Here is a 19,387-nt window from a genome sequence, read left to right on the forward strand (position 1 = left end):
CGCCTGGCGATTTTTCTCCTGCGCTGACCTCGGAATCGGCGGTACTCGGTCTCCGCCGCTAAGCCGCTTTTGGATTTTACCTGGTGTCTTGTTGCCTTAGTGCCTGGCTGCCTTGGCACCTGGGTGACTCGGAACAAACAAAACACGCGGCGCGCTCCAGCCGGTTGTGGACTTCAGACCGTGATATCGTTGGCCACGCGACTGGTCTCTGGATCTCTAGATTGCATCTTCTTTTTTCTTAGGTCTCTCTAACGGTGCTCGCTTGCGCCTGGGTAAAAGCCCAAGTGGAAGAAAGCGCTTCTAATCTGCTACCGCTTACGGCAAAAGCTACATCACATCATTGAAAATGATGCCATACGGGGGTCAACCATTTCACCCTGGGCAGCAGCAACCTCAACAGCAACAGCAGCAGCAACAGCAAACTACTCAAGCGCAACATCCTTTGGGTGGTTCGCGCCAGCATATCCCGTCGCCGTCGCTGGCCGCGGCGCCGAATTTGCCGCAACATGGCAGTCCATTTCCAGGAAATAAGCCGCTGTTCAGAGCGCAGCCGCAGCAACATTTTGCATCGCAGTCGCCCGATTTGCGCAAGATGGCCCCGACCTCTGGTTCTCTTGCAGGGTATCCGACAACGACTAGCTTTGCGCAATTTCCCGGTCAATTTCCGCCACAAAGCTCTCCGGACTTGATGGCTAGGAATCAAGACCCTATGGCGCTGCAGAATTTACAGCGCGGCTATAACCCCATGGCTCATTTACAGAGACAACCGGGAATGAGTCCACCCACGGGCGTGCCTCATCAGCATGGCTTGAACATGCCATCGCCACAGCAGGCGTTGAACGGGCTTCCCCGGGTCGGACTCCACCAGAGAGAGAATCATTCCTCTGGCAGTCCCTCCATGGCTAGTCCATCCATGAATGCTATTTATCAACAACGCCAACCTCAGTCGCAACCCCAGTCTCCTCAACAGACCCAGCAGCAGTTGCAACAAAGGCAACATCAGCAGTTCCAACAACAGCAGGAGCGTATGCATCAGCAAAGGTTAGAGCAGCAGAAACTCCAACAGCAACAACAACAGCAACAGCAACAGCGTATGGAACAGCAACGACTGGAGCAACAACGTATGGAACAGCAACGCCTTGAGCAACAGCGTATAGAGCAGCAAAAGCAAGCTGAGCAGCAGAAACTGGAACAACAGAAGCGGATGGAGGAGCAGCAAACGGCCGAGCAACAGAAGCGACTTGAAACGCAGCGTCTTGAGCAAGAACGTCTGGAGCAAGAACGCCTGGAACAGCAGCGCCTTGAACAGCAACAGCAGCAGCGTATTGAACAACAACGACTGGAGCAGCAACATATGGAACAGCAGCGTCTTGAGCAACACCTGAAGCAGCAAAGGATGCAAAAGCTACAAGCAGCTCAAGCGCATCATCCTTACCAGCAGCAACATTCCCCTTTCTCGCAGCACACCCAAACCCAGTTCCATCAATATCATCCGCAACCCCAGGCTCAGAGCCAGTATACCTCACAGCTACCTCAATTCTCTCAACCTTCTCAGCAACCTCAGTTCCCTCAATCACAAGCGCAGTTCCAGCACTATCAGCCACCTTCACAACCTTCGGCTGAGTCGCAAAGACCGTCTGTGGCAACCCAGGCATCGACTGGAACCGTCAAAAGCGAAGAGCCAAGTCCTGCTCCGAAGAAGATGTCAAGGCCCAAAGGTCGACCTCCTGGTGCCAAATCTCAGCCAACTCCCCAGGTCGTAGCTCAAGTTCAACCTACAATGGGACAAACTCAAATGCAGAGCGCTCCTTCCACCGTACCACTCACCACCCCTGTTCAAAACGGGCAGGCGCAGCCACAGGCGACTTCTGCCTTGATTACCGGTGGTGAGCAACCGGTAACACCACTCCCAAAGCGGAAACGTGGACGGCCACGGAAAGAGGAAGTCGCGGCCAGGCAAGCTGCCGCGGCTGCGCAGGCGGCGGCAAATGGTCAACCGATTCCTTCTTCTCAATCAGGACAAGCTTCCTTCACGCCAAACATGACCCCGACTGCTCCGAGCATCCAAACTCCTATCATTGGCCCAGATGGCACTCCGCTGCCTATGAAGCGGAAGCGGGGTCGTCCTCGCAAGGCGGATCAGATCGCATGGGCTCAAGCTACCGGGCAACCTCTCCCCCCACCAAAGCCGAAGAAGCCGTCGACAGCCAAGAAGCCAGCCGGCACCGGTCGGCCGCGGGGTAGGCCTCGCAAGGCAGACGTTGCCGCCGCCGCGGCTGCTGCGGCTGCAGCAGCTGCAGGTGGCGATCAAGCCCAGTTGGAGAACAAATCTCCAGTTGACCAGATGGACACAGACATGGCTCAGAAGCGCGCGGCACCGGTTGATAATGACCCACGCAAGCGTCCTTGCCCGACACCACCATACCCTCAAGGACAGCATCTACCACCGCAGAGCCAGCCACTCTCGCAAACTCAAGCTCGTCCACAGCCAGGTCAACCGATGCAGCAGCAACCGGGCCACCACATGCCCTCGCACGCTCAGCACATGACACCACAACCAAGTCAACATCTCTCCCCTCAACCCGGCCACCACATGGCACAACAAGGCCAGCTCCCCCCACAAGCGAACCTGCCGATATCAATGCCACACATGCCGATGCACCAACAACTCCCACCTCACGCACCACGCTCTCAACACCCTCAACACCCCCACTTCATGCAAATGCCACCAATGCAACAACTGCAACACCCGCAATCCGTCCATGGGCACCCCCAACCTCAAACCCAGCAGACCCAACCCCAACCGGGTCAACGAACTCCCGTCCAGCAGGGTCGCGCACCCCCAGCACCCGCACCCCAGCACCAGCACCAACACACATTCCAAGTCCAGCTCCAACCCCAGCCAACCTGAGCAATGTCAACATCATATTCCCCGGGTACTTGCGGCGTTATCTTTTATCTCCGATGAAATCGCGGCTGAGCATTGATTCCCCGTTTATATGTTTATAATATGAGTGGTGTTTCTGCTGGTATCAATCTTCGAGCGTTTAAGTTGGCATCCTTACGCACTCTGCTTTATGTTATACTTCATTCGAGCCAAGAGGGAGGTTATATATATTAATGTTACAGTACATACTCTAATTGAGCAAGACTTGTTGAACCTACTACAGAGGATACGTCTTTCTAGACATCTCTCTCGGTCCTAGATGTCAAAAAAACTAGTAGATTAAACCTATCTAGACCCGCGGGCATTCTTAACTCATAACTTCGGGACGTGGAGAATGACATTCCGGTTCGAATGCTCCAATTCTAGATATAGGGGCGTGCCCAGGTGATGAAAGAGGATGTTATTTCACCAGCTAATCACTCTCCTCTAATTCAACCCGTAGACATTTAAAGGTTGGGACATAGTATGTACTGAACATTTCCAAGGCTAAAAAACACACCGAAAAAGTTAATTTTATCAACCAGGGCAATCTCTGGAGGTTCACTGTCAAAATCATTAATCGTAAGACGTCAAGCATCAAGCATCAAGCATAGCAAATAATACACAGCACGCCAGCCAGATATAGCATGTAACGCATAACCCATAAGTCAAGACAGAAACCGAAACGCCATTCTATCTGATAATTTGTCATTTGTCATTTTCATCAGTCCAGCCCATTCACTCGGCATCCCCAAAAGACCCTGTCCCCTCGAAATCAACCAACTCATCCAACCCCTCCATCCTCGCCGCCCCATCGGCACCAAACGTCGCCAGAGATTTCGAAGAAGGCCACTCCTTCAAGTCCAGATTCAACGGTCCCGCAATCCTCCTCATAACGCCTTCAATGAGTAAGAAAGCCCGTCTAGCCGCAGGATCCACAGCAGCCATAGCGTGGATCCAGAAGAAGACCTTGCGAGTCTCAACGATCACTGCCGCGAGATCTTGCCCATTCAACGGGATGGACAAAGAAGACGCGGATGCGGAACTATGTGAAACGGAGGCGCTTGATAAGCCGAGTAGGAGTGCAGTCGTGGCTTGCATTAGGAAATGGAGAATGCTCCACCATGGCGTGACGCGGGCGAGCCAGGAGATATCTTGGGATTCAGGGAGGATGGAGATGAGAGCGCATGCGGCTTGGAGGCATTGTGTAGCCATGTCAGAGCGGAGGTTTGAGCCGGATTCACTTGAATTATGGGATTGGGTGTGAGAGAGACATGGGCGGCAGAGGGTGATTCGGGAGGAATAGTAGGACATTGCTAGACAGATGCATTCGCGGACGTAAGGTGCGGAGGTGTCGTCTAGTTTTGGGTGATTGAGGTGCCAGGGGCCGGAGGAGGGAATGGTGAATTGGTAATTTGAAGGGAGTTTCGCGAGCCAGCGGTCCATAAGGGTTGAAAATTTTTGGAGACGATATTCTGTTTGGGAGGTCCCTTCGCGGACTCCTTCGATGCTGTAGACTTTGTTAAGGACGGATTGGGAGATTAGGGCTAGGTCGACGAGGTAGTAGAAGAAGAGGGAGGAGGATGGGACGCATTGTGAGATCCAGGTTGATGAGTTAGGTTGGGATGAGTGGTTGTTCTGTGTGTCGAAGAGTGTTGCGCGCAGTTGGGCTTCGCGTGCTTGGTGGTCGTGGAAGAGGCGCTGGACGTCAGGTTGCTCAAAGTATTCTTCTTCGATTGGGATGGGGGCGGGTACAGAGCATAAGCTTTCGCCAACGCCGGAGGCCCGGCCGTGCATCGAGGTTAGGAGGTGTTCTAGGGAGTAGATGGACCACCATAGGCGACAGCGTGCTTCTTTGGAGGCGTTATGAGTGCGGTCGTCTGTCAGACGGAGGTTAATGCCTAGGGATAGGGCGGATCGAAGGGCCAAGCCGGAGAACTTAGATGCCCTGTTGACTTGTCCTAGGCAGAGGAGGTAGACCGCAACCAAGAACTCCAGCTGGATTTGCTGAAGATCTGTATGCTCAAGAAGAACATTGCTCTGTATGCCCAGCTTCCAAGCTCGGGACAGGAATATTAGATCATTCCCATGGGGCGCATTAGTGAACCCCGTGAGTTTGGAGTATCGACACCCGATCGCAAATATCATGTTAAGAATGCCCAACCACTTTCTTGGCGGCTTAGCCGATCGATCAAAGAATTGGCGATACTGTGAGATAAAAGCCGGCTTTCGAACAGCACTGAAAATGGGATGGACGAAAGCCATATACGCGTTCAGATATTCATCAGCAACCTCGCGTGGCGGCACAAGGAAGGGATCTACATCCTTTGCAATGGGTATATCCAGATCATCGAGATGATAGTTCATCACGGCTATGGGAGTATCTCGGACGACATTCTCTTGCGGACGGGATGTCGTTTCACTGGTGCTCTCGGACCGCGAGGTTGCGATTGATTGCTGTCGACTGTCGTTCTCTATTCCATCTTCCAGGCGTTGCATCCACGCAATTTCAGAGTTCTTGCCAAAGTACCCCGCCGCGCGAGTGTTTTCGTTTCGATTGATATCCTCATCGACTAGGTCCACGTCTTCGAGAGAGCCGATGGAGGAATCGGAGTCAGAATCGTCGACATTGTTCTTTGAGGATTTATCATCCTTGGCCTAGGTCGAGAACCGCATTATTAATGTCTGCCAATCGATATAGAAGATGACAGGCTAAAAAGATCTCCAGCTCGCATCCGATCAACATACCATCAGCGCTTTCCGAATCCTCCGCGTCGTAGCCGGATCACTCTCTCCCTCCAAACTGCGCAACAATGTTTCATACCGATCAACTCTCCGCGCCAAAACGTCGAGCATCTTCTGATCGCGAACGCGCTTCACATCTTCGTAGGCGCAGCGATTTTTATGATAAGCACACTGCCCACACGTCGGTCTGGCACCGTCACATTTAGTTTTTCTCGTTCGACAAGCCTCGCACGCCCGTGCCGAACGACGTCGTCCACGGATGCCTGTAGGAGCCGCAAGACGGGGAATAGCGACCTTATGCACTGCCGGATCTGCCAGGCGCGCGGTCGATCTAGGGGACGCGGAAGGGTTCTCCCACGAGCGATTTGCAGGCATCGGAGGGTAGAATACGTTCTGGCCATAGATATTCTCCGGCGGCGGCGGCGACATGGAGCTCATAGATGAAAGCCATAACGGGCCGGTGTGGCTGGAAGGCACCGAGGTATTGGTGTCGGGCGTAGAATCCCCCAATACATTGGATGAATTCATGACGCTGGCGGTTTCGTATATGTCGCAGAATCATGAACGTAGGTGACGAAGTTTTCGAATGGCGTTCAATGGGAACGGTTCTTAGCTTCGAATGGGGGAGGGGGGGGGCATCTAAGTCTGGACCAGGGCGACACCGCCAATGAGCTCATAGCGACCGGTTTAAACTTGCTTAGAACCGGGCACAGTGCAGTTTTCTTTTCTAAGACTGGAAAAGATCCATAGCTTTTATCATGCGGAGAAGAGATGGGGGGATCCGACTTGCCACTTGCGAGCGGGTTGTGGGTCGTGCGGCCCTGCGACAAGTTTTGACGTCAGTCCCCTGGACCTCGACCAACCCACGAAGTACAAGGCAAAGAACGAGGCAATCTAGATCATTAATATCTTCAACCAGTGATTGGTACATCTGGATAACAGATTGCTCCACAGCAGCGGGATCGTCGTTTCTTTCTTTATTTCGTAATGGTGGCCAGCAGGATCGCAGCTTCTCAGTATGTAAGATCACGTATGACCTCAACAGCCAGATGGGCGGTGTCGCTCGGAGAGAACATCATCTTTGCCCAAACTCAGGCTTTCATAGCGATCAAGCATGTCGGATAGGCCAAGGCCAGGGTAATCCTGGAGACTTTGTCCGTCTTCCCCGATGCCATTGTACTTTTTTTTTCTGATTGAGCTTTTCAAGACCATCTGCATACCCATCAAACCGGCTATGGCCTTCATTCAAGGATCCCTCATCGAAAAGATCCTTGAGATCGTCAGTAACAGAGTCCGAGCCTCGGATTCTATTTCCCTGGGCCTTAGCTCGAACAGATTGTCGGAAGATATGGAACAGATTACGTCCCAGTGCCGATCGGCTAGCCACGACAGAGAATGCGCTTGCAAGCGCAAGGAAGTCTGGATCAAGGAGGTCGAAAGATTCTTGTTCCAGCATTGTAAATAGCGCAAGGTTGATTGCGTACATTGCGAAATGATGCGCGCGACTGACGCCGTATTCGCGCCGAAGTAGGCGTGTAAGTGCTGCAATACTGCGAGCTGCTGACTGCGCGACTTCCCATGCATTGTTCTTGAACTCGGGAGTGTGTCTGGCGGGACTTTCGGGAGTCTTGGGTGCTTCACTGGTTGAGACTTGATCAGAAATGCAGCTGAACAAGTTGATAGTCAAAGTATGATAACGCATCCTAACATTGAAATCAGTATTTGTATATTCAAATTCAAATTCAGTCCATAAATTAACTCACTTCAAAAGGATGGCATGCGGTGGCGGCTTGAACCTATCCTCGAACACCTCAGGCAAAAGCTCATTCCATCGATTCAAACGCTCGTAGAGCACCTGCCGACTCTGCCGATGCATTTCGAACTGATGGAAATTGAGCCTCTCCTCTGCAAACATACTGCGTGAGATATCGCGCGCAATGGTGGACAAGTTGCACGCCTCATCAAAGCAAGGACTCAAATACGATGGACGTGTTTCACGGTGTGTTGGGTAAGGTCGCCAAACACACTGATCATGCGCCTGGTTCTGTTCAGGGCGGGGCATATTGACATGCGAAATGAGACAAGGCCGCAAAAAACCAGTATGAACCATGCTATTTCCACTAGTATCAGCATCGCCTCAAAAAGCGATAACAAGAGATGTAGATCGTAGTAACTCACGTATCGATGTTAAACAACCCCCAAGCCGTCCTCCTGCACGAAGAGTCCATATCCCTTGACAACTGCTCCGAGGCAATGCGCGGGCCTCTATCACCAACCAGCCCTAAAGCCTCGCCCATGCGAATGGCCTCGTGGAGAGTTTTATATCCGAGATCGTCATTGCGAGACAATGCGTATCTATTAAATCAGCCATTGCCATGAATCTCAATTGAATTCAAGCACACCTTTCATACATAAGCAACATGCCCTGCAATGAAGCCAAAGTCGGCTGCGTAGGTAACTCCCCCTTCAATCGTTCCGCCTCAGCAAGAAACGCACACCCTTTCGACGAAATATCTCCCGGAACGACATATGTCTCTGAGAACTCCGAGAAATACTGCATCAATCAGCATTCACCATCACCACCACCACCCTCATCTCAACCCCCAAACAACCACCGGATCGACAAAGAGAGGAAGAACTCACACAAGCATTACTCAACAACGCATTAACCAAAAACGGAGTACAAAACAAACTCCCCACATCCCCAGCAACCATATGTCTCAAGAAAACGCCCTCATCAACAAATGTATTGACAGGATGTCCCCACGTAAAATAGAGACTAACAAGATAACTCACCAGCCCCTCATCATCACTAACACTCGTCCAAGGCCACACAGGAACCTTAACCGGCGCCTCATCACAAAGGTAATGAATGTCCATAACCTTACTCCGAAACGCAGGTTCTGGATCCTCAACACTAATAACACTTTTCACGTCTTCGAGTTTCGCCAACGTATTCGAATCCCCGTTATTCGAACCAAAAGCTGATAATGTGCGATCGATATACGATCGCAATTCACTAGACGATGCATTCCTTCTGATGAGATCAAGTAGGACAAGTGATGTAGGCTGATCGGCCGATCTGACGAGTCGGAAGAGATCATCAAGGAGATCGCGATGATAGGAAAGTTCATCTGCTGTTCGTTTTGCGGCGACGCGGCGGCGCTGGTCGAGGGATTCGTCGAATATGCAGGTTCGATGAAATGTAGTGCAGTTTGCACAGGGTGCAGAGCCGGAGCATTTGCGTTTTGATTTCTTGCATGCTAGGCAGGCTGTTGAGACGCGTTTTTGAAATGGGTTTGAGGAAGAAGAGGAGGTGGAACCTGGCTTGGTATAATGGTGGGAATTTGGGGGGCTTTCTGAGACAGGGGAGTAGGAGGGAAGGGTGCGTTGTTCGGTCATTTCCTTGGTTTGATGTATTTGAGCCTTTCCAAGTGCCAACTCTGCGGGGAGTTTGTGTTCAACGGTATTTGGATTATATGTACTGGGATGGATGTAGGGGAGTGGGGGCCGGGGGTGGATGAGATGCAGATGTGGGTTATATTCCTATGGTGGCTATATGCGGGAAATGACGACGGCGGCAATGATAACCGATTCACGCTTTGCGGCGTTTGAGTGTGGACTGCCTCAAGGTGGGACTGTGACACCGACGCCTCCAGCATTTGAAGGCGGCGGCGAGAGTGTGGATCACGTTATTCCAAGGTTGTTTGACAACTCCTAGTGATTTCAAGACCTACCATGTATATATGGTAACCGAAGAATACCTAGGTAATGCGCGGACGCTGAAAGAAGAGGATCTGTGCAAAGCAGATCAGAAGTATGAGGAATGGTCGATTGTCATACACCGGTCCGCAGAGCTAGGTTATATAACATCACCTGCGGTAGTCAATGGCCCCTGGCACTAACAGCCACCCTGCGAGGCATTGCCTCAAGAGGCGGATGACGTTTGCAAGAGTCATCAGGAGCACAGTTCCGCCTATCGTGTTGGTGTTGTGCGGCCGGTGAGCTACCTGACAAGGCTGATGACAGGATGATGCCACGGCCGAGGCAAAACTAGGCCCCCCTTAATGGCCGGCTTTATTGAGCGTCGATTAGCCGCAGGAATGCTAGTTTGTACGCTAGTTTTCGAGGATTGACGAGGGGAACAGGTTTTGGCAAAGTGGGAGTGGTATTGTATCGACGGAGATTACTGCCGGGCACGTGACTCGTGAATTTACCTTTTGGGGTGTTTAGTTGGGCTTTTGTCGTCTATACACGTGGACAGTGGACATCGAGTGCGGGGTTTTATTGAACCAACATTAAACATGGTGAAATTGAACAAAACCGATATTAAACATTTGAATATACTGGGCACTTGTAGATTCACTTAATTGGAAGCGGATGGGTTGCATTGACTCGGATACCTGGACAACAATAGTACTTGGAAGAAAAGACCGCGATTCCCAATGCAGCCGAAGAAAGAAAGAACAGACGCTGGATTATTGTAATGTAATACAAGCACATCTTTTGCATACTCCATAGAGTTCCGTAGCCACGAATGCACCTCCCAGAACGACAAAATACCCGGATCAATGTGTCCATGACACTATAGCTTAGTGCTCCAGGATTCTCAGGCTACCCTGCACAACACAGTTCTCCAGGACGGAACCCGGGGGAATATCAATGGTGCTGCCCTCGGTGGCCACGATGATGACGGTACCCTTGAGGGTAACGTTGCGGCCGAGGTTGACGGGACCGGTCACGGTCAGGTGGTCCAACTCGACGATGCGAGGAATGCTGGCAATGCGCTTCTGGAAGTCGGAGACCTTCTTGAAGTCGGAACCGAGCTTGATCACGGGGACACCACCGAAGCGGTTGGGGTCCATGACCAGCTGGCCGTGCTCGAGGCGGTAAAGATCAGACTTGACGACCATGAGATCGGAGCAGGTCTTGACGGGCAAGAAGCGGCGACGGGGCACGTTGACACCGTGGGCGTTCTTGAAGTGACGGATGGCGGCACCGACAGCGGTCTCAAGCTGGTAGATGGCCTGGTCGGCCTCACCCTTCTTGTCCGCGGGGATGGACTTCTCGTTGGCAATGATTTCCATCTCGAGCTCGTTCTCCTCGACAACACGCTTGACAGCGCGAATGTTCATCCAGATGTTGTTGGTGTTGAAGTACTTGAACTTCTTAATGGACTTGAACTCGTTGACGTGCTCCTTGGGCACCTGAGCGATCTCGAGCAGGCGGACCTTGCCGTCCTGGTCAATGATGGTACCACCCTTGACATCAGCCTTGGTCTTATCAGTCAACTCCATGATGTACTCGGCCTTGGAGTCAACCATGTGCTGGAGGATGCGGAGATCCACGACGGCACCGAGGTTGTCGGCGTTGGACAGGAAAATGTACTCAATGCCACGCTCGATCAGCTTGTCGAGAGTACCGGAGTTGTACAGAGACTCGAAGACGTCACCGTGACCAGGGGGTACCAGTCCTGGAGGGGAGAATCGAAGCTCTTGGGGGCGGGGAGAAGGGAGTCCTTGATGATGCGGGGGTAGCGGGACTGGTTGAAGGTGATGATGTCGACGTTGTGGCCCTCGTACTTCTTGATGATGGACTGAGTGTCCTGGTCGGTGTTGAAGGAGTTCATGAGAACGAAGGGAACGTTGACGTTAAAGCTGCGGTTGAGGTGCTCGATCTGGCGAACGGACAGATCCAGGAAGGACATGCCCTCACGGACCTCGATGACGGACTTGGGGCCGACACAACCCATGGAGGTACCGAGACCACCGTTGAGCTTGACGACGGCGAGCTTGTTCAGGAACTCAACAGAGGCCTCAGCACCGAGCTCGTCGTAGCCGACGACCTGCGAGGGCTGGGGAGGGGCGATGCGCTCCCAGTTGACGGCGTTGCCCTTGGCCTTGTCGTTGAGGAAGCGGCGGAACAGGGCGAAGAAGTTGTCCATCTCAGCCTCGAAGCGCTTCTTCTCGGAGGGGTCGGTGACAGAATCGGAGAGGGCGTTCAGCGCATTGCGCATCTGCGAGGCAGCCACGCTGGTTGAGGCATTCTCGAAGGCCTGCGGGTGTTTCGTTAGCGAGGAACCGGGGGGCGCCATGAATAGAGTAGAGTATATGAGATCGAAAGGAGGGTGTAGCAGGAAAGCAAAGATGGTGATGATGATGATAAGAGAGATCCAAGCCGCGAAGACCAGGCCCAAGGGCGCAACCAGCTTCAGAAGGAGCGACCCGTAAACACCAGCACGATAAACACGGAAACGAAGCCGCATTTGGTTTCGTCTCGTATCTCAAATCTCACATCTCACATTTCACACCCCACTCCCGCTTCGCTCCCCCCCCTCTCTCTCTCTCAACATCGTGGTCACTTACCATGTGCGACTGGGACTTGCCATGGTGCTTGCCCTCGAAGGAACCAGCGGAGGCCTCGTTCGCAGGGGCGCGAAGGTGTGTGGGAAGAGCCTTGGAGGCCATTGTGAAGGATAGATGGGATATTTTTCACTGAAGAAAGAAAAGAGAGAAAGTTAGGGAAAGCCAGGAATAAAAGGAAACGTGGCCAGCTTCAGAAAAAACAGGAGAAGGAGGGGTCGCCACAGCTTGTCGATCAGTTCGGGTGGAAAGCCACTCTACCGGTGCATGTCGACAAACTTCCGTCATTGGGATTTGGGGCACCGTTGAGGGGCAATTGGGGCAATTGGGACATGCAGGACTTGAAGGGAAGGTACTCACCACGATGAAGATCACAAAGAGATGATCATAGATCCAAGAAAGAAGAAGAAAGGGAGGTGGGGGAGTAACGTGATATTTATCGCATTCTTCTGTGTTCAGAACATGGACATGTCTCACCTTGTTATGTTATCGTGTGTCCGTATCCGTCTCCGTCTGCTCCTATTCTCCCTAGTATTCCTATTCTCCTTAATTATCCCGAATTCCAATTCCACTTCCACTTCCAGTCTGGTCTTACATCTAGTTCCAGTCCCGCAGCTGTCAACACGGACATCTATCACGGCCCGTGCAACTTTGGAGCGGTCGGGAGCCCCCATCCCCAAACTCAGCTTCCCCCCTCGACCTTGATTCTCAATTCTCGGTGAGCTAGTCTCGGCCAGAGACATGTCTCTCCACCGGAGAATCCCCGGTCAACCCATAACCCTCCCACTCCCGTCGGGGTCTGGCAGAACACTCACCCGTGGGGAATAGCCCAGATTCCACGCAGATTCCAGAATGACTGGCCAAAACAGAGAATCTGGACTCGGCCCCCTTTTTTTTTTTCCAGTGGGTAGGCGACGCCCCCGGCCCCACCGTCGTCGCCATCGTGGACGTTGTTGCATACCGATTCGTGCTCGGGACGCTTTGCCCGGAACGCTATCTGTAGATGCGGGCTAATAATATCATACCGTGCGGCCATCCCCAGTTGCAGTTGGAGAGAGGAGGCTGCAGCTGTTCATCTGACTAGTAAGCTGTACGAGGTACAGTACCCGGGGCTATCTCACCTGGTATCAGGACATGGATAAACGCCCGTGTCGAAGTACTGGTACTCCACTACCGACGAAGTACACAAGTAAACTATGTGTGGGATGGTAGCACTCCTAGCTCCTACTACCAAAGGGTACCCAATACGACCTCAACGCCATAACCAAGCTCTTCATGCCCATGAAACAAGTTCCAGAATTGCCGCCAAGCCCGTTCGGCCCACCACGCAAATTAGCCTCCACCGAACCAAAGCCGACCAAAATAGCTCCTAATTTTCCCGTCTGGGATAGAACAATTCTCATATCAAATTACTGTACCCCTCTCTGTTAAATGACCCTTAATAGTAACAATACTATAATGGTAAAATCTATATTCTGCAAAATGAATACAACAGCCAACACACCCAGCCCAATATTGCAGCTAGGTCCAAACCTTGAAACCCTACAGTAGAATCACAGACCCGCTCCCGTTCGCACAAGGCACTCAGTACTCCGTCCAGACTAAGCTTCGGCTCGCAGATCATCCCAAGGGGGCTGTGCAGGCAACACATTTCCCAGTTCCACAAGGGTACTGGACCCCTATTTCTTTGACACGGACACAAAGTACCTGGACTCGAAACCCCAAACCGCGGAATGTCCACTTGTACCCGAGTACCCGATCTGTGGGCCGTCATCCACGGGATTTGTTAAGGTGTGGTTCCTGAGCTGTCTAGCCCTATACCTATACCCGTCTAGCCGGAGCGGTCCATTATTGATAGATTGAGGGGGTTTATATTTAGAGACTCAATATAGTCTAGATGGGTCAGGGGCGGGGGTGTTAGTTTATTCGCGAAACAAACTATTGAATTGACGACTCGAGTTTGAAAAGGGGTGTCTTATGTCGATTAATGGTTTAGATGTTCAATCTGGTAGAATGGGGACCAGATGGGATATAAATGGGGATACTCGACTCCATCACTTACGTGTGCGTTGGACTGTACACGCAAAAGGGGGAACGGGTGAGGGATTCGTGGGAACGTTACGTTAGATGTTCACAATGAAAGCGGATGATCAACTTCTTCAGACTAAGTCTATGGGTCCAGGTCATGGTTCATCAAGACTCTGACCAGAAGGGTGGTTGCTCTTGGACCGGAGACATCTTCACTATATTCACTTCCGGGAAGTTGACAGATGGGATCTAGGAATTCTGTATCTAGACTCTTCGATCCAAGGGAGCTTGTACGGGGTCAGGTCTTGGGAATTCTTTTGATTTTAGCTCTAGTTCTACTATTAGTTCTATTTGTTTGGGAATGATATTTTGAAATCAGTTCATTAGACCAAGGTCTACAACACTGTGCATCTAGAAACATCCCCACAAGGGGAACTAAAACAGTAAAACAAAACCAACGCATAAAATAAGGATATCACATCGCAAGCCAATAAACCGTCATGTGTCTTTTTCATATACCATCCTCACTATCCCTTGGTCAAGCCGAGGGAAGTACCTCAAGCATGCGATCCACTAGGGTTCCGCTTGCTCAAGAAACTGCGCCTCTTACTAGCTGGACTATCCGCACCATCATCACCACCAGCACCACCAGCGGTAGAGTGCGAAGTCGAAGGACGAAGTGAAGACTCAGAGGGAACGAAGCTAGATCGAATCACAACAGATCCCTCACCGATAGGAATAGTCTTATCTTGATTGGCGGCATCGGCCTGGTCCGCGACGAAGAAAGGCGCTTGGCCTAGTTTGCCATCCGAGCCGAAGGTAGAGTGATCGAAGACACGGATCTGGAACTGCGCGTCCGCGGTAGCATGGGGCACCCTGAAGGAGTCATCGAATGTAACATCGGAACCCTTCTGAGGCTTTGTCTTGTGGACTTCTTTCCAGCCCTTGCTCCCAGCCATGCGGACGAGGATGCGCAGGTTCGAGCCGACTGGGAAGCCTGATGCCGAGACGATGGTGATGTTCGCGGAGCCCACATCGCCACGGCCGGTTGTTCCGGCCGCGCTAAGGCGGTCGCCGTAGGTAGATGCTGTGCTGCGGTTGCGGGAGTGCTCCTTGGGTGTTGACGGGGACGAGTCACCGTCGACAAGGGGTGCAGCGGGGGCGAGGCTGCCGTTGTGTTCAGGTTTCGGGTTCTCTTCTATGATGGACGGGGCGATGGAGGCTGCGTCGTCGCCGTGTTTGTCTTTCTTGCCGATACGCATCACGCCGTGCTTGAGGAAGGAGGCGCCGCGGACGACGTTGCCGCCGACGAAGCCGACGCCCTTTACGGGGGCGCCGACAATCTTGCCGGGCACGGCGAAGGTGCCGGAGAAGGTGGATGAGCCCTGACGGGAGCGAACGACGTAGCTGGGTTTGAAGAGAAGTTTCAAGCGGATCGCGCCGGACTTGCCGTCCAGGGGTAGAGTGACTTCTTTACCGACGAAAGGCTCCAGGTCCTCCAGGTCGATTTTAGCAGATCCAAGCCAGTCGGCCGAGTCGCCAAAGTCCCAGTCGTAGACATCGACGTGGAATTGTGCATCGATACGGGTCTTGATGGGTGTCTCGAAGAACTCGTTCCAGGCGGGATGCAAGGTCTTCTTCTGCACCTTGGTCTTGAAGACAACGTCGCCGTCTTCACCAAAGCGGAACTTGCAGTACGGGTCGGAGTAGCCGTTGCGGTCGGCAGAGGGCAGGTCGGCGGCGTCGAGAATGTCCACGCGGAGGGAACCCATGTTGTTGATGCTTTCCTTGGGATCCAACTTCATTTGCACGGGGATGTAGCGACCGCTGACGGTGACCTTGCTCACTTGGCCCGTGTTCGAGCGAAGGATGAGCTCAGTGGGAGTGTACAAGATGCGCTGGAGCGTAGGCAGAGTATCACCAGTCAACTTAGCAACGATATTATCTTCTTTGTTGTCCTTGTGGTTGTCTTTGTTGACCAGGCGCAGAGTAATTTTAGAGAACTCAAGCTCACGAACAAATGCCTCACCAATGTCGGTGTTTTTTAGGGTAGTCGAGTGGATCTTCGCCGAGGTGTACGCAGGGAACATGTAGTCGTCCATCAAGACCTCGAGCTGCACATTGGAGTGAGCCAGCTGGCCATCGTGGAACTTGAACACGATGAATCCAGACTCATGCTTGGGGAGGTCCTCGGCACTGAGATAGGTCTTGGGAATAGACTTGACTGAACGAACGGAAGTGGCGTCAGAGTCGCGGGTAGGAGGGCGAGAGGCAGTGGTCTCCATACTAGCACGGCCAGAGGTCTCGCCGTTGGTGCCGTTGGTGCCGTTGGTAACGCCGTTCGAAAGAGCCTTGGAAGCCTTGGAGGCTTTCGAATCGATACTGGCAGACTTGGAGTGCATGCTCTTGCGTGGGGCACCATCGACCTCAGTACCGGTGCCAGCAACAGTGCCTTCGGCCTCCTCTTCCTCCTCAACCTCATCCTCGGGGTTGACAACGGGGATAGCGGGGAAGAAGGAGACAGTGTAGTTGATGGTACCCTTCTTAGCACCAGAACCACCCATACTCAGACCATTGCTGAGAACCTGCTTCTCATCATCGATCTCGTACTCGCCAGTTTCAGTTTCGCGCACGAAGTCAGAGGCGTTCAATTCAACCCAACCGAGAGAGCGGTCCTTGTTGATAGTCTCCTCATCCATGACCTCGACAGACAGCTTCTCCCGAGCACTGCGGATAGGCACGTAGACAACCTCATCCCACTCGGGATTAAGGTTGCTACGGAAAGTGACAGTGCGGCCACGAGTGACACCAGAAAGCAGAACACGGGCGTACGGGTCTGACTTGCCCATGGCCTCAAGGTTGCGCAAGTCCTTGGCACTCTTGAAGTGGAAGCGCATCACACCGATGGGATCAACGAAGCCAGCACCACCGGCAAGAGCACCCAGGGCAACGGGCTTCCAGTTCAAGATCAGCTTAGCACGACCCTCCTTGGCTCCGTGGAGGTGGAACCATTGCTTGCCCTGTTCCATCATCTTGATCATATCAGTCATCTTAATCTGGTACCGGCCGATGATAGGATCGGCCATCAGATCACGGTCATCCTTGATGATGAGACCCAGACGAGCGTTCTTGCGATCGGTAACCAGGAACTCCTTCGAAGCATCCACGAAGATGGGGTTATTGGTGCGCTTCAGCTTCTTGGTAATGTGGATTTCCTTGCCGTTGAGAAGCAGAACACCGTAGGGGTTCAATTTGCCAACCAAACTCTTGCTTCCATCCAGATCCTTGGCCTGCTCGACGGTGAATTGTGCGATGCCGGTGTTCATCTCGGGCGGGGGCTCACTTTGTCCGTTTTCGAGTTTGCGACCCTCAAGCACGGGGAAGAAGCGTATATCAGCGTGGATGGCACCACGGTGACGGCCACTAGCGTTGACTTCGAGGTAGATGCCCTCGTGAGAAGGTTCCTGCTCCAGCTTGTCCAAACCAAACGAGGCAACTCCGAGCTCCTTGTCCTTGCGGTACTCATTCCAATCATAGGGGGTGATGGTGAGGGCATCTGAGAAGGAAGTGATAATAACATAGATCGTCTCGTTCCAGCGGGGGCTGTCATTGTCGTGAACAGTCTTGGTACGTCCGAGCTCAGTGCGGTTGTTAAGAGAGACGACAGCATACGGATCAGGAGTACCAGCAAACTTGTCCGCGTTCTTAAGCTGCTGAGCACCGTGCAGAGTAACTGCAACAACACCAATAGCCTGGTCGACTGGGTTCCCGGCCAGCATCTTGGCAATTTCAATCGGGAACACGTTGGGGTCATACATCATAGGCTGCAGGTTGTTGTGAATCTGCTCCTTGATGAAGTTCTCTAGACCAGGAATGAAGTTGATGTCGAAACCCAGTGTGTCACCACCGAGGGGCTTGCAGACATAGTCGATCTCAGGCTTGTCCAGGAAGCAGACGTCCACCCGCTCGATATGAGGAAAGGGAATCTGCAGCTTGACCTTGACGCGCATCAGGCCAGAACAAGCCATATCCTCGACAATGACATCCAGACCTTTACTGACAACACCCTTGCCTAGTCGGACCTCGAGCACGATCTTGGGGTTGATCTTGTCTTTCACTTGGCGCGAAGTAAGATCCATGGTATCGTTGGGGGTGAAGCTGAACTTCCAGTCCATAATCACAGTGTCCGGCTCAGTTTTGGGGTAGGTCTTGACGTGCTCCAGTCGGGGAGGCTTAGTACCGAGGACGAAAGTCTTTAGGCGCAAGCTATCCAGGAAGGCGGGGGTCGAAGTACTCAGAACCTGGTCCACGGAGTTGATAATGGTGTCGCACAGAACCGGAGCGTAGATGGGCCAGAACTTGACGAGGAAGCTGTTGATCCACTCGAGACTCTCGGTGTCGGTCTCCAGACGCGCCTTGGACATCTCTCGGTGGATGTCATCACGGAAGTTGCGACGCACTCGGCGAATTGAGGTACGGTAGTATGTACTGCAAGCCGCCATGATCAAAAGCACCCAGCCCACACCACCGCCCAAAGCAGCGATTAGCCACGAGCTCAAGCACGCGAAGACAATGATGGCGGCATTGTGATACCAATCACCAAAGAGCGTGTCAGGCAAACGACCCTCCAAGAAAGTCTGGTGATCGAGCAATGTACCCTCCTCATCGTCGGCCTCTGTCTTCTCGGTCACGAACTTAGGTGCCCAACCAGTACGGTTGCGCGCCCACCTCAAATCCTCCTCTATCTGCGGGGCACCCATGCCACCATTGGCATTGGCATCCTCAGCCAGCAGCGCAGTAGCGGATTTCGGGGGCGGAAGGTCATAGTCCGCTTTACCAACATCCTACATACAGATCAGTCAGACGTTATCGCTACGGGCGCGGACCGCTCTTACCTTGTCCGTGATGACGGCCATGCCCTTGGGCTTCTTGTCGTGGTGGAAACCGGGCGGCAGCCGCTAGTTCGGTCATGGTTAGTGTACGATCTGACGATCTCTTTGGGGTTACATACTGCTTGTGCGGCGGCGGCCTTGTCCTCTGGAGAAGCATCCGGATCGAATTGGTAGGCGGGTGCGCCAGCCGCTCGAGTTTCCTCCACCAATTTCTCTTCCACTGTATCGGGGTTGACCTTGGATTCGGGGTCTTGGGCCAGCTCAGTCGCGGCCTCAATGATGCCCTCCTCCTTTAACTCGGTCTTCTCCGCGGCGACGGACGCCATGTTGGCGGTCGGCGAGGGTCGCGCTGGGCCTCTGGGGGTGTGAGTCGTGTGTAGGTTATTGATGGAGGGACTAGGCAAACGTCAGAGCTGTTGAGCCGAGGGAACCAA

The 19,387-nt window shown here is 52.8% G+C and overlaps 5 protein-coding genes across 5 annotated transcripts; 1 reads left to right on the forward strand and 4 right to left on the reverse strand.

The window, feature by feature from the left end:
- Positions 1-346: 346 nt before the first annotated feature.
- On the forward strand, positions 347-2,911 carry N7443_005464 (uncharacterized protein; the record flags this gene model as incomplete). Its single annotated transcript, XM_056885520.1, has 1 exon — positions 347-2,911. The coding sequence occupies one exon, from the start codon at positions 347-349 to the stop codon at positions 2,909-2,911; it is 2,565 nt and encodes an 854-aa protein (XP_056740968.1).
- Positions 2,912-3,664: 753 nt separating this feature from the next.
- Positions 3,665-6,199, reverse strand: N7443_005465 (sugar transporter; the record flags this gene model as incomplete). Its single annotated transcript, XM_056885521.1, has 2 exons — positions 3,665-5,584; positions 5,675-6,199. The coding sequence occupies 2 exons, from the start codon at positions 6,197-6,199 to the stop codon at positions 3,665-3,667; spliced, it is 2,445 nt and encodes an 814-aa protein (XP_056740969.1).
- Positions 6,200-6,779: 580 nt separating this feature from the next.
- N7443_005466 (fungal specific transcription factor domain-containing protein) lies at positions 6,780-7,733 on the reverse strand (the record flags this gene model as incomplete). Its single annotated transcript, XM_056885522.1, has 2 exons — positions 6,780-7,374; positions 7,435-7,733. 2 exons carry the CDS (start codon positions 7,731-7,733, stop codon positions 6,780-6,782), a joined length of 894 nt encoding a protein of 297 aa, XP_056740970.1.
- Positions 7,734-10,263: 2,530 nt separating this feature from the next.
- ugp1 (UTP glucose-1-phosphate uridylyltransferase) lies at positions 10,264-12,138 on the reverse strand (the record flags this gene model as incomplete). The annotated part of the gene is given in 3 exon segments (XM_056885523.1): positions 10,264-11,109; positions 11,124-11,953; positions 11,973-12,138. The coding sequence occupies 3 exon segments, from the start codon at positions 12,136-12,138 to the stop codon at positions 10,264-10,266; spliced, it is 1,842 nt and encodes a 613-aa protein (XP_056740971.1).
- A 2,480-nt stretch (positions 12,139-14,618) lies between these two features.
- N7443_005468 (uncharacterized protein) lies at positions 14,619-19,279 on the reverse strand (the record flags this gene model as incomplete). Its single annotated transcript, XM_056885524.1, has 3 exons — positions 14,619-18,905; positions 18,957-19,019; positions 19,073-19,279. 3 exons carry the CDS (start codon positions 19,277-19,279, stop codon positions 14,619-14,621), a joined length of 4,557 nt encoding a protein of 1,518 aa, XP_056740972.1.
- Positions 19,280-19,387: the final 108 nt, after the last annotated feature.

Source organism: Penicillium atrosanguineum (assembly GCF_028827265.1).
Source record: "Penicillium atrosanguineum strain IBT 20685 chromosome Unknown utg000004l_segment0_segment0, whole genome shotgun sequence".
Classification (NCBI taxonomy): domain Eukaryota; kingdom Fungi; phylum Ascomycota; class Eurotiomycetes; order Eurotiales; family Aspergillaceae; genus Penicillium; species Penicillium atrosanguineum.